The 16,125-nt window shown below is 31.4% G+C and overlaps 1 protein-coding gene across 1 annotated transcript in view; it reads left to right on the forward strand.

The window, feature by feature from the left end:
• Cul4 (cullin 4) overlaps positions 1-10,640 on the forward strand; it is a 78,060-nt gene extending 67,420 nt beyond the window's left edge. The window contains exon 12 of the mRNA XM_075377651.1: positions 9,149-10,640. Within this exon, the coding sequence (XP_075233766.1) occupies positions 9,149-9,244 (96 nt within the window). The 3' untranslated portion in view covers positions 9,245-10,640. The remainder of the gene's footprint in view (positions 1-9,148) is intronic.
• The last annotated feature ends 5,485 nt before the right edge of the window (positions 10,641-16,125 follow it).

Raw genomic sequence — 16,125 nt, forward strand, 5'->3', positions numbered from 1 at the left:
TAAACATATACTTTCAAAAATCTTTTCCTGACATTTAAATTCATTTTTATGTAAACAAATTATATTTCTGACTGAAGGTTTGTTTCACCTGAGCTATTTGGCATTTTATATTGCTCCTGCTTCATCCATCTTTAGTAATTCTACTTACCAAATAACAAAATTCTTCTACCTCCATAATCTTTTCTCTTCATATTTTTCATTCAATGGTCCATCTTCGTTATTTCTACTACATTTCATTACTTTCATTTTATTCTTGTTTATTTTCATGCGGTAGTTCTTGCGTAGGACTTTATACATGCCGTTCATTGTTACTTCTAAATCCTTTTTACTCTCAGCTAGAATTACTATATCATCAGCACCATCTTTATATTTTCACCTTGTACTGTTACTCCGGATCTAAATTGTTCCTTAACATCATTAACTGCTAGTTCTATGTAAAGATTAAAAAGTAATGGGGATAGGGAACATCCTTGTTGGACTCCCTTTCTTATTACGGCTTCTTTCTTATGTTCTTCAATTATTGCTGTTGCTGTTTGGTTCCTGTAAATGTTAGCAATCATTCTTCTATCTCTGTATTTGAACCCTAATTTTTTTTAAAATGCTGAACATTTTATTCCAGTCTATGTTATTGAATGCCTTTTCTAGGTCTGTAAATGCCAAGTATGTTGGTTTATTTTTTTAGTCTTCCTTCTACTATTAATCGGAGTCCTAAAATTGATTACCTTGTCCCGACACTTTCCCTGAAACCAAATTGGTCTTCTCCTAACACTTCTTCCACTCTCCTCTCAATTCTTCTGTACGGGATTTTAGTAAAGATTTTTGATGCATATCTAGTTAAGCTAATTTTTCTTTATTCTTCACATTTATCTGCTCCTGCTTTCTTTGGTATCATGACTATAACACTCTTTTTGTAGTCTGAGGGAACCTTTCCTTTTTCATAAATATTACATACCAGTTTGTATAATCTATCAATCGCTTCTTCACCAGGACTGCACAGTAATTCAACAGGTATTCCGTCTATTCCAGGAGCCTTTCTGCCATTCAAATCTTTTAATGCTCTTTGCCTTTCGTATTATACGAAAGATGGTGTACCATCTTTGGTTAAGAAATTATTAGATTTTAATTTATGTACCCTAAAATTTTCCTTAACTTTCCTGTATGCTTCGTCTATTTTACCAATGTTCATTTCTCTTTCCACTTCTCAACACTTTTCTTTATCCATTCTTCTTTTGCTAGTTTGCACTTCCTGTTTATAATATTTCTTAATTGCCTATAGTTCCTTTTACTTTCTTCATCACTCTTCTTACATTCTATGATTCTTACATTTTGTATGTTCATCTATCAGCTGAAATATAACGTCGTAAGTTTTGCAGTAGAGTTGATTTCTAGATCTTTGCTTAACCATGATATAATCTATCTGATACCTTGCAGTATCACCTGGTTTTTTCCATGTGTATATTCTTCTATTATGATTTTTAAACTGGGTGTTGGCAATTACTAAATTATACTTCGTGCAAAACTCTATAAGTCGGTCCCCTCTTTCATTCCTTTTGCCCAGCCTTTATTCACCCACTATATTTCCTTCCTTTCCATTTCCAACCTCCAACTATTATTAAATTTTCATCTTCTTTTATGTGTTTAATTGCTTTGTCAATTTCTTTGTATATACACTACCTCATCATCATCATGGGTGCTTGTAATCATATAGACGTTAACAATCATTGTCGGTATAGTTTTTGATTTTATCCTTATTACAATGATTCTATTGCCATGCATTTTTAAATACTCTACTCTCTTCCCTATCTTCTTGTTTACTACAAAACCTACTCCTGACTACCCATTATTTGAAGCTGAGTTAATTATTCTAAAATCATCAGACCAAAAGTAATTTTCCTCTTCCCACCGAACCTTGCTAATTCCTACTACATCTACATTTATCCCTACATCCCTCTTTAAATTTTCTAACCTATCAACCTTTTCTAACATTCAAAGCTCTGACTCTTAGGATGTTATTTTTTTAATTTTCTGGTGACCCCTTCCTTAGTAGTCCCTACCTGGAGATCTGAACGGCGAACTAGTTCACCTCAGGAATATTTTACCAAGGAAGGCGCCTCCATCTTGGTTATATGAAAATACTGAGAGCTACATTTTCTTGGAAAAACAGTAGCTGTAGTTTTCCATTGCTTTCAGCTGCGCAGTAATCAGAGGATTGAGTGGTGTTGATTTAGACGTTTAAGTTGTTCTGACCTACGCCCTTAACAACTGCTGAAAGAGCTGTTGCCCTCTCATGAATCATTCCTTAGTCTGGCTCTTAACAGATACCTCTCTGATATGTTTGTACCTTCGGTCCAGCTTCTCTGAATCACTGAGCTTTGTTGAGTTTGTTGATTTTACTCAGTCACTGAGTTTTGTTGATTTTAATCAGTTGTTTAATTTTAGATCATGATTACTTTACTATTCTATAAATTTCAAACTTTTCAATACCACTTGTGTATCAGTTTTTATTAATTCACATGGAAGTTAACATTTGGTCTTATAATCCGCACATTTGTGATTATTTAAAATTAAATGGCAGCTTAATTTGTCTATTATCATCTATAAATTACTGGAATTTTCAGCATTATCATCAGTTCAGTTCTGTGTTCTTAGAAACATTTATGAAATTTCTCCCACTTTGACCAATATAAGTAACTTTTCTTTCTTTTCCTGTTTAGCCTCCGGTAACTACCGTTTAGATAATTCTTCAGAGGATGATATGTATGAGTGTAATTGAAGTGTAGTCTTGTACATTCTCAGTTCGACCATTCCTGAGATGTGTGGTTAATTGAAACCCAACCACCAAAGAACACCGGTATCCACGATCTAGTATTCAAATCCGTGTAAAAATAACTGGCTTTACTAGGATTTGAACGCTGTAACTCTCGACTTCCAAATCAGCTGATTTGGGAAGACGCGTTAACCACTAGACCAACCCGGTGGGTTAATATATACAGTAACTGTTGCAGTCATACTTAACTGTTTTATAAACATGTTTTATTTCTTATGCATATCTGTTTTGTATAACATAATATTCTTTCTTCACTATTTTCTTTCAAAAGGTTAAATTTCAAATCCAATAAATATATAAGTGGATACATTCACTCATATTATTTCATGCTTTAAGAATTTTAGGGTAGTTATTGGAATATGTTTACATTTATTCTCGTAATATAACTTTTGTATTTGTAAAGTGAATTATTTTATTTTAAATTACAAATGTTTTATAGAAAATTTACGGTACCTTGTCTTGTGTTATAATCGGCAGACAATGATGACTAGTAAAAAAAAAAAATATTATTTACAGTGGCTGACACTTGCATGTGACTGACTGTGCCAATTTCTAGGTATGCTGTCCCTTCTCAGACAATACTTTACCACTACCATTGTTTGTTCGTTACAGCTTATCTTAATTACTCCCTATTCATTTATTCTTAAATGATAATATTTTGATGAAATAGTCACTCTATTGGACCTCCTGGTGGAAACTGCTCAAGAAAAGATTATCAGAAGGCATTCTTTAATAGAGTTTCATAATGTGATGTTTGAAGCTTTAATAAGAAAGGTAGGCTAGTTAATTTAAAACAGGAAGTGGATAAATTAAAACTAGATATAGTAGGAATTTGTGTGGAAAATTGAAAGATGATGAAAAAGATTTTTGGTCAAAGAATTATTAAGAAATAAATAAAAATAGAAATGTGACTAGGAATTATAATAAATTAGAAAATGGCCAAAGGAGAGTTTGTTTAAGCAGCACAACAAGAGAATTATTTTAATCAAGACTGATTGAAAACCATAGCCTACGAGAATAGTGTAAATATATTTGCAACTTTTTCGGTAGTAGATAAGAAAGTAGAAATGAGATATGATGAAATTGGTAATCTAGTTAAATATGTAAAAGGAAAAGACAGTTTAATAGGAACAATAGACAAGATAGCAGAACAACAACACCCAATGTTAAACAGTATTGTTTAATAGCTCAGTAATAACAACTTCAAAATGTATGAATTACCTATTAGACGTTAGTTGAAGATATAAGATTTCAAGTACTTATATCTCAAGTTGATGTTTGATCTGTTAATTTTACGTGAAAATTATCTAGTAAAATTGCTGGATAATGTAATTTTACATTATCCAGTAAATACTTTGATAATGACTTACTAAGTCATGCTACAATAATAGCATTATTGTTTAAAAGCATGCTTTTATTTATTTAATAAAGTATGCTTCATTACACCTTATCACCGACTAGAAAAATGAGGATCTGCTTCACAAAAAACAGTACATTTATTTCATATTTCCTCCTTTTGCCAAGCATTTATCTTAGTTTATAACTCATTATCTTAGTTAGTAACTCTTGATGAGTCTTTTATAAATTTTTGGCTATTTCCAAATACCTTTCTGGTTGTTATTTGAGGATCTTTACTTCTGTCTTTAAAAGTGTTTTTTTCACAGCTAGTTCTAGGCATATCCAATCATAAAGCATCTCCATGGCCTTCCTGGATGAGCATCACCTTCAGTAGATTCTCAGCTACTTTTTTAAACTCTTGAATCATATAATATTGTATGCAGCTCTTTTGAACAGGAGCAGGGGTTATACTGATCAATTATGACTTTTCAGAGAAGACCAGGACATTTTCATTTTCATTTTGAGGGTTTTATTATATCATATCAAAATACTCATTGTTGACTGTTCTTCCAAATAATTCTAATAATTGGGCTTTTACATATCCAAAAGACGGTTCATTATCACTTTACAGACATGTTGGTTTTTACTTTTTTCCTGACAGGCAAATTCATATGTTTCCAATTCACATATTTGAATTCCAGCTTAAATTGATATGAATGCAAGTTTGATGTCAAATTATTATATAATCTAAAAAAGTATTGCCTTTTGCTAAAAATCATTTAAAGTTCTATACAAATGTGAATTCAGGTCTCTGTGATTTTGGGTTAAGTCTCAGAATCCACCTTGAATACATTTTGTGGTAATTAAGCTTATCATGGTTATTGGAATAGACGTTGATACTCACTACAAATTTCAGTAATTTTCCAAATTTTTTTGCACCTGTCCTTGAGAATAAGATCACTAATTCAATTTTGCAAATCATCATCAAAACACACCAGTCTTCCAATATGATGAAAATTGGTGAAATTTATTCTGTCAAATTTAAACTGTTCAATTAATTTGTAAAAATTTTCAGTTATACACTTTTTAGCATACTGTTTTAAAATTTGCAAGTTCAGCCAGTTTTACACCTTCAGAAAATAAAAATCTTACCTAGGACAAAAAAATTACTAAATTAATCCTGGACAAAATCCACCCCCACGTATGTCTGTGCAGTTACATCTACCACACATCCAGAGTGAGCAACAACATGGTACTTCAGTTCTTTCACTTTTTTCAGTCAGTGGGCAATGGTATTGCTCAGCTCTCTGTGGAACACAGGATTGATGATCCCAAGCTATCTTAGCTGGTCATAGTTGTGCTTCCATTTTCGCTGCTTGCAGCGGGTATGAGAGGTATGACTGTGGTGTATTTTTGACAACATTGAGTGAAATATAGACAGAAGAGTGCTTATCCCCTTTACAATAGTGTAAAGCAGGTTGGGGGTGAGCTGACGTGAGCTTGCTCTGTCGAAGTCTTGTGCCGTTCAGCGTGAGTCAGTCACTTCAATCCTTGGTAAGGTTGTTCCATGGGTAAGAGTATCAGAGTCCTTATTGCTATGTGGGAGCCCAGGGATGTCAGTGTAGTGGGTCTGACAGGATCAGTGATCTGAGGCATGCCCAGTCGCCCCTTCACTTGTACCTTACAACATATTGACTGACATTACCTCATTTCGACCAAATGGTAGTGAAGCATTGCTAAAATATTTGGTGATAAAGAGGAAAGAAGGAGATTTTGTGAAGAGGAAAGATCAGTCTTTTTGTGATTGCTCAAGGGATCACAGAAGCTGCAGGAGGACATGTTAGAGAGGCAAGAAATACTGCTGTGAGACTGTTTAAACTGTCAGCACCTTACACTTTTGGAGCTTCCGAGGCCTCTAAACGAGAGGGCAAGCTGTTTAGCCACCCCAAACATTTTAGTAGGGATGCATTTTAGATTCTAATGCAATGCTCATCCCCACCATCTATGTTGGTATCATCTGTGTCATTCCAACCCCGTAGGGGAATACTCCCACCTAGTGACGTTCTGGTCACCCCCCTGATCATTGCCCTGTTAGGCTTTAACAGGAGTTGTCTATCGCTTTCTGACTTTTTACATTTCATAGTAATAAGCCTGGCCTTATTGGGATGCCATCGATGTAAATGGCTCTGTAGACATTACTATCGGTGATATAATAACTCAGCGTATTGCCTTCGCTGTAGGCCTCGCCCAGACATCATCTTGAATGTTCTACATCGTATCCCTCTGAACTAGCTAACCGAGCTCGTGGAAGCATGAAACCCATGCGTACTTCTACTTATTATGAGCCAATTTCATGAATGTCTCGTAATTCGAGGCAAAATAAACACAACATACCACCAAACATGTTGATCGCAACAACGAAATTTAGTCCTAGTTGCCTTAGTGAACTCAACTTAAAACTTTAATAAACCCCAGACTTAGGTTAAATTATGGACTCTGGTCTGGTTCTCTAGGGAGAGGCGGACAGACCTCCTACTCCCACTCGGCTCCATCGCAGAGTGCCATGTGACATTCACCACATAAACCATTGTTGAGATGCTGCTACACCTCACGGCTGGAGGGTGTCCCATGCCCATCGGCAGTGCAGTCGCCGTTCCGGTGAAGACTCCACAACTTTAGTACCTTACATCCCTGCGCCGCTCTGAGCTCTATCTCAGCACGCGAGTTGCCCTCGACCAGCAGCAGCCCATCGTCAGCATAAGCCACGATGCGACAGCCACTGGGCATCCGCAATTGCATGAGAAAATCAACTCAACAACCCAGACGATTGGACCTAGAACACTGCCTTGTGGACAATGTTGTACAGGGTCTTTCCTACCTCTGAACTACTGTCACGAAGAACGACAGTCCTGTTGCTGAAGTAACTCAAGAGAGTTCTAACCTTTTGTTTAGTGTGCAACCACGCTGTTATCATCTGTGTCAGCAATAAGACATCGTCTCTGATTTACTGTGGAGGATCAAAAGATTCATCTCAAAAGCCTCAACACCCTGGAAATAGAGATGGAGGCCATCATGAGGTTGGAGATAAGAAAGTAAAAAGGAAAACCTAATCGATAGTTTTTATTTTAGAAGTTCTATATGAATTTAATTTAAAGATTAATTATTAAGACTTGAGGGATCTTTACACCCATTTTGATTGACTGATAATATTTTTCAGTAGTGGATTGAATGGTTTTTTAAGTGGAAAGGGCTCTATACACCCTTCTCATTTTATGTTTATCTTGAGGTTGTAATGTGTTATGAAAAGTTGCCCTCAGTCCCCAAAAAAAAAAAATCTTACCGCAGTATGCTGTTCTTTCATTTCAAGTTGAGCCTACATTTTTAAATAAACAAATGGTTACAGTAATGGAAATTCTTTTCCAATAGTTAATAATTTTCTATGCCAGTGGCGCCAACTTAATGTCAAGACAGTTTCTGTTTATTCTGTTAACTAGTTTTTCCACTGGTTGCCATTTTTCTCTTTAATTATTGAGCAAGTCATATGTGTGGAGCAAGAGAGGGGGAGGCTTAATCTAGTCTTGTTCAGTTTATTGTATTAATGAAATTTGTGAAATAAATTCAGTTACTTTTCATCACCTTAGAATGTGGCAAATTTTTTTCTTTTTTTTCTGCATGAAAAAATTTTAAAATCTAATTCTACAAGGGTATTAGAATATATGTTTTTTCTTTGAACATATGACAAAGCTTATAAATCAAAATTAAATGTAAAAAAATTAACCTTTTTAAAAATAGGCATTATTAATTTGAAAATGTAGTATTTAAATTTGTAATAATTAAAATTCAAAGTTATATGATTGTATTGCAATGTAACACCTTAATTTCTTCATAAAAATACCAATGTGATTTTTGGTCAACTTCATGAATGGGAATCATTTCTGACAACAGTTGTTGAGAACTCATAGCAGGGGAGGGGGTTAAATTTCTCCTCAGTATATAATATGCAAGTACATCTACTCTGGTAGACATGATTTTTTGTTAGTTTTTAGCCGCATCTAAAAATGTTTATCATTTTAAAATAATTTCCAAATGATTTATGATGAATTAATATTACTTAACAAAATTTTAAATGCTAATAAATAGTCAGTATCCTTAAAAAATATCATTCTACAAAATGGTCCCTCAAATTCAACATTATGAAGTCAAAACTAGAACTCACACTAAGCATTACCATAATCTTGTAGAGATGGGATGTTGATTAATGTATGACACCTCTTTATTATTAAGCTTTGTTTTGTATTCTCTGCGCTACTGTAAGAAACACCTTAATCCATTTACAAAAAAAAAAAATGTTTTTAACTATTGTAACTTGTTTCAGGTACTCTCAGAAACATTTGTGATTTTGGAATGTTGATAAAACCTTTTGGAATGTTGATAAAACAATAAGTGTCATAAATTTTAATGCTTTATTTTTAATGCTTTACGTAATGATCATCACCTGTAACAGTTAATCTTCTAATTTGCACTAGTTTGAGCTGCAGTGTGCATTATTATATCATTTATTCTGCATTGCATTGTTATGCATTGTTTAACTGCATATTAGAATATTTTTATCTTCTGTAGAAATTTAAAAATTTACCATGTTGGTTTCTGAGAGTTTAGGTGGGAAAACTTCAGCATGATTTTTTAGGTGGTCATACTTTCTGATTTCAACAATTCTTATCTAGAAATTTCCTGCAGTACCCAGTGCAACGTAAAGAGTCACTTCTCCATTTATTATCTTTGTCATATATTATCCTCATTCATATTTGAATCTGGATATTAGCTAAGCGTGCCTTCTAAAGGTGAAAGAAAATCCTTTTGTGATAAACATATGATTAATAAGTCTAATAGTTTTGTCTTCAAGAAAAGTACTCATTATGTATTAATTTATAACATGCATTACTAATGGTTGTTATTAATTTTTTTTATTGCCTTTTTTTGCAGCCAGCTGATCTAAAGAAAAGAATAGAATCGCTAATAGACCGTGATTATATGGAACGTGATAAGGATAATCCTAATCAGTACAATTACATGGCGTAGTGGAATATGTTAATAATATTGTTAATGATGCTAGCTCCAACCCTAGCCGAGTGTTACAATGAAGCAATGAAGATGATGCTGATGATTATTGATAGTGATGATATGGACTATAATGCTGGTGATCTTATGTGCTGTGATCTTTATCGCTTTTGCTACCATCATTACACGTCATATCATCAGAACAGAATTAAATGCGTTTCCTTTTTTCACTGTATATACACGTGTCATATACTCTGGAAAATATAATTGTAAGAACATTTTGTAAGTGATGTACAGTCAAAAAAAAGTTAAGAACTTTTAACGAATTTAGTTTTTCACAATTTCTTAATGCGGTAGATCACGTCAGGTATTTTACCTCATTGTATAAATTTTTTACTTGTAATGTGCAACCTGCAGAAAAGTTTAATTAATCTATTACCTGTAAAAATATGTTGATTTTAATATTAATTAATGAAAAACCTAATTATTTAATAATTAACAGGCATTGCAGTTTAATTTTTACCCTTGCTCTTACAAAGCTGAAATTTCAGAAAAAATAATTTTAAAATATTTGTATAAAAGCAAATTTTCAACTAGTCATTACACATTAGTTGATGCATCAGTACTATAAATCTAATTGTCAGTTTGTCAAATGTAATTTCATATGTTTTTTTTTTTTTTGTGAATAAATGATTTGAAAATTTGCTATTTTCTTTTTCAACTTGGAATTGTTGTTTTCTTTAGCTTTATTCCTCCTTTTTTGTGTTATTCATATATGCAAAATTGTTAGTCTTTAAGAATAAAATACAACGAGGAAATAAATGAAAATATTTTTAAATTAGCTTTCTAATTCTTTTATTGTTATGTTAATAGTTTTCTTGTATATCTTGTGATTAATTTTTATTTATTTCATTCGTTAATGATGTTAATGTATTTTTTTGTTTGATTTATTTAATTATTCATGTTTAGTTTACATAATAACTATTTTTGGGTAGCTAAAATATATTTTTTTTGTTGATAAATATCCTGCATTATTTTATTGACTTTTTTTTGCTAGTTATGTTATTTTTTTAAGCAAACTATTTCACATTAATAGTTTCAGCAACTGCAAACTAATGATGTTCTGAAGTGGCATTTAAACTGTTACTTCATATTCTTGATAATGTTCCTAAATATTTTACCCCAGTGCACAGGAAAATATTTGTGTGAAAGAGAGATTTATGGCTAGATGAGTTTTACCTCCATAATATTTTTGATATTATTTTATTATATTTATTGGAAATTAGTTTCAGAATATACTCACTTTTTTTTTTGTGAAGTTATTTTTTGACATTTTTACACTCATTTATCACAGATATGTAATTGATATTTACTAATATGACCATAATTAAAATGTACTTAATTTTATTTAAATATATCTACAATTCAAATTATTATTCTGTTTCCTTAACTCTTAAATTTCCTTACCTCAGAGATTTTAGATTTGTAGAGATAAGCATTTAAAAAATTATTGTACTCAAACATTTCACATAAAATTTCAGATGTCATATAATTAAATTTTCCCACCTATAGTTCTGCATTATTTATGTTTTCTTTTACTATTATTTTATTATTATATTATACCTCCTACTGTATTTGAGTGCAATCCAGTTAATGTGTCTTTCCTAACCATTTCAGTTTTACCAGAATTTAAAATTAATTATACTGTTAACAATCTATTTATCTACCTTTCCAGATAGTACAAAATGAATACTATTTTTCTCCAGCAATTAAAAAGAAAATAATTGTATACTCCAAATCAAAGCTCATGAATTTAAAATGTTTGACTTATTTGCAATTTACTCTATAATTCAATCAATCAACTAGTGAAGATGTGATTAAAAACTTAAAAACATTAATTTTGTTTTATGAAAATACTCTGTATTATCGTGAGCATATGTTTGTAAGAACGCTGTATTTTTGAATAATAGAGAATGTATTTTAAATAATAAAGCAGTTTTTGCTTGTTGCTTAACTTGAAATTCACTTTTTTCTTGTACTGTGATAACTGACATCATCATAGGAATTTGGATCACAACTCATGTTGATCTGAGAATATCCCTCGAAAGCTATACATATTACCTGATTTTCTATTGACGTACAAAATGCATTAATAAAGAATTTAGAAAGTAAACCCATATATGTTTGGCTAAATATTTAGTTTAAATTCAACTCAAATATCCACATACTAATAAGTTGTATTTTATAAAATTAAGTATGTCAAAATAAGAGAATTTTAATTTTTGCTGGTAAATTATGGTTTTTTTACCTTTAAAAATTTTAATTAAATATTTCTGTTCTCTTTTTGTTTCTCAAGAACATGTCATCAATGATTTCACTCCTCAGATAGTTACTCTACTCTTAAATATTTCCTTCATTTCATATGAAGGAAATTTATATGTATTGGCATACATACTTCTTGTATTGGCAAGTTGAAAAGCAACAGGCACAGCCCCATCCTTATCTCACTACTTTCTTGACTTGTATTTCTTCATCTTTCATTATTAATAATTGCCATCTGATGATGTTTTACATTTTGTTAATAACTCTTCTTTCCTTATATTTAAGTGCGATTTTTCTTAAAATTTTAATAATTACTTAGGTCCTTTTTCCAGACCTACAAATGCCGTAACTTATTTTTCTTATGCCTGCCTTTTAAAATTAATCTAAGAACCAGATTTGGGTCTTAATATCAGTTCCTTCTCCTTGTGATCTTTATGAAACCAAATTGGTCTTCCTATTACATGCGTTCTCCTCACATTCTGCATTTATCAACAGTTCCTTTTTTATTCTTGTTCAAGCCTTTCAGAATGAGTTAAATCTGAATTGTTGTATACAATCTCCCCTGAAATCTTCAATTTTACTGAAAAGTTAAATTTTTTTACTCAATGCAATTTTTCTATGTATTCTTGCCATCTGTAAATGCTTTCTTCTATCAATTATTATGAAGGTTTTCCACCTATGATACAAATACATTTTAGCTTCATTTTTCAAAAGTCTTTTATGTTTTTTTTTGTAATCTATTAATTTTATTTTCCATTTGTCAATGATTTCTGCCTTCATCGTGTTGTGCATTATCCAAAAATTATTTATCATTATCCACTGTTTCCTATGTGCTATTACTTTTCTGCTTTAATTTCCTTTTTTTTTAACAGAATTTTATTTTACTAAATTCTAGGTCTGTATCTATGAATAGTACATATTTCAACTTTGTCTTTTACACTCTTTTCCCATGTCTTTGTGCTCATTTTTTCTCAGTTTTTAAACTTAAATTTTCATTTAATTGTTTTTAAACTGTTGCAGAATAAATTTTACATCTGGATGTTTTACAGTTTGTAATTAGGTTTTGCTTAATCAGTATAGTAAACTATATATCTTCCCGTATTGCCTGTCTCACTTAATGTATCTTCATTTATGAAGAAAATCTAATTTTAAAAAGGGTATTCACAATTACTAGTTTATATTTAATGAGAAATCTGAAAAACCTAGTTCTGTTTCTTTAACCCAACCTATATATTCTTAATCCACTTTGTTTTTTCTTTCTCTTACAATGGCCTTTCAGCATCTTAGTACTATTAAATTATAAATTTTTACATATTTTTTTATCTTTATTCTCGTGTACTAAATTCATACACCTGCACTTCCATTTCATCTCATTAACTCCCGCTATATTTATTTTTAACCCAACTATTGCTCATTTTAATTTACCCAGCTTATCACTTTTAATTTCAGGCTCAAATTTCATTTTATTGATATATATATATTGTCAACCGCAACTTGAGATGAGGCTTTAGGACTATTTTATTATAAATAGTCCTAATATTGATTTAACAAAAAATTAAAAGGAAACAAATTTTTCATTGAAACTTACAAATGGAGTTTAGCATTGGTTTTAGCCTCACAGTTCTTTAAGTCTAAAATTGATAAGGTCCAGTTTTATTGTTCAGTCTGTATCATCCTTCAGTTTGTTGATGTACTCAATAGGATTACATCAAAAAGTACACCAGAGTAAAAGGAGAGGTGCTCCCTTTTCAGGAATTATTTCTTTGTCTTGCCTCAGTAGCTTTCTGTTCTTGCTTCTCAAGTAAGCAAGCAAGCTTCTGCATGAAGAAATGTGTATCCTTACCAACTGTGGAGAATAATTTTAAGTATACTGTCCCCTCATAGTACTCTGTCGTAACACAGACATTGCCTGGACCTGAAAATTATTTTGATTGCTCCTTACTCATAGTTGACCACCTTTTCCCTCATCTGGAACCGAGAGACATGTCCTGGGACTGGCTCCTGAACCATAAAGCAGGAAGCATTCATAGCAACACAAATCAAGATAATTCAAATAAATTAGTTATTTCAGTTTTCTATAAGATGCCAGTAGTACTTCAAATTAATTGTAAAACTTTAAAATTGCTTTCCTTCAAAAACATGGTTAGTTCATTATGAGACACATGGAATGTTGTAAATGTCTGGTCTTTTATTAAGGATAAATAAGTAAAAGTATTACTAATATTAAATATGCTATTGTAAATAATAATTATTAAAATTATCCCAATAAAAAACACTTAAATGGGCCTGTAATTGATTTAAGTTAAAAGATAAAAATTCTTTTGTGTACTATTCCATCTCGCTAATCATGAATGTGTATCCTAAAAATGTTGGCATGATTGGACTGGTTTGATAATATTTCAAATCTGGCAAACCAGTAAAAGCTTTGTCATAAAGATAGTAACGGGTTCAAACACAAGTCAGGTTTGACATTACTCATTTATTTGTCAAACAATATATATATGTAATGAAAATAATAATACTAATATATGTTATGAAGATAACATATTCAAATACACAGCATTCAGCATATCAGGTGAAATAATCATCTAACAAAAACATAAATAAATAAAGCCGTCATACGTGTAAAAAATGTGAGCTAATTCAAAGTTTTCCTCTTTTGAAAGCTAGATAAAGTGATTTTATTTTTGTGATGCATATAATTGTAATAGTAATTCAGTAACTATTAAGCAAGTAATTGTACATTTTACAGCAAGCATGTAAATTTATTATTTTTTATTTAATTCATTAAGTTATTTACGAATTATTTTTTACCAATAATGACTATTTTATTTCTCCAAAACAAAAATTGCATTTATAGGTGATTCAAGGAAACAGAACACTTTGAAAATTAAATATTTTTATGAAAACATTATATTAAATAAATTTATTTATGACATTTAAATAGAAAAAACATGCCAGTTATAAGTAAGTATACAAAATCAATTTCTGAAGTTTACATTTTGCACATGAGCTCCATCTCTGCTTTTAAGATAACTCCACTAGAAGAAATCGCACACTAACAAATAAGGAGACCTGAAAGGGTATGGAATGTTACCATTTTTTGAAATTATATAGTTGCCAAATGGCCTAAAGCAGCTATCATTATTTGTGCTGTGTGTGATGTTCATCCACTTGTTGAAATCTAGCATTGTCAAAATTTGTGGTAGTTGAAATAAATGTCTGTAGTTTTTGTGCAACAACGTTTTTCAGCATGACGACATGATCGCCACGTTGAACATACAACTGTAATAGTAAGCCTATCCATGTTTTCAAAAAAAATAAGGATCTGTTTTGCCGTACAGCACACCAAACCACATGGTAACCTTGGTAATGTGTAGGATTCTCTAGTGCCCTAAAATTAAAATTTTGTTTATTAATATAAACAAATATATATTTTGTTTATTAAGGTTGAAATGGGATTCATCCAATCATTCATAGAATTGATAGTGCATTATATGATAGTTTGGATTCTAGTTCCTGGATAATCTTCAACTTGTATGGATGGTAAAGGTAAATCCTGCATCAGCATTCTTTGAACACTTGAACCAAGTGACTTAAAAGTCACAGTTTGATAATGAATGAAGGGTATAAGCTTCTTACAAAAGAAACTCACAAACAGTGTCTCAATATTGTCTGGTGTGTCTGAGAATGGTCCACACGTCAACTGCAGTTTCAACTTTGAGTTTCCTCAAAATTATGTATCCATATACGCAATTATGGCATCCTAAAGTAAACTGCCAGCTAAATTTTCTACTTAGTCTTCACAGTGTCATTATGTTTATAAAAAGCTTTGATGTCAAAAGCACCACTCCGAGAATCTATGATAACTAAATGGCAAAATGTTGTGAGCTGGCTTCTATAATTTATTCAGTGCTCATTGACACACCCAGGTTTGCCCTGGAAGAAAATTTTGCTATGAAAGGATGTGAAATATACCCAAATCCACATGCAGGAGTTAACAACATAAAAAACTTTACATAAAGAAATAGAACAAAAGCAAATATAACAATTATGATGCTGCTCAAGATGGGTAGGATACCAGCCTATCAGTGGATTACTACTGTATCAAAGCTTATCTCATGCTGGCTACTTTTCTCTGTAAGTTATTTTATTACTTCCCATTGCTGCCTCAAATTCCAAAATGTTTTTTTAATCAATTAGTTTACCAAGTGTGTTCAAACATGTTTCTCAATAATTGAAGGATTTTCAACACCACTTTCTTGAATAGGAGGTAACTGAAGATAATAGGGTTGAAAATCAATTTTTTTTAATCTTAAAAAATATTGATTTTATTGAAAGTTAGATATTTTTTAAAAGCTTGTAAGATTACCAGTAATTTGTTTTCAAAATACAGTGAAAATTCACCAAGGTAGTATTTTTTAATTTTACCTGAAATTCTGATTTCACATAAATTATTTTTAAAAAACCAAAGGTTTTATATAAGAAATAGGTAATATAGACTCTAAAACTATTCTTCTACTTGTTATAACTTTTCCTCTTTAAGGCCAGAATTGATAGGTTGTGATCCAACACTAGCT

Source organism: Lycorma delicatula, chromosome 1 (genome assembly GCF_047948215.1).
Source record: "Lycorma delicatula isolate Av1 chromosome 1, ASM4794821v1, whole genome shotgun sequence".
In the NCBI taxonomy this organism is placed as follows: Eukaryota; Metazoa; Arthropoda; class Insecta; order Hemiptera; family Fulgoridae; genus Lycorma; species Lycorma delicatula.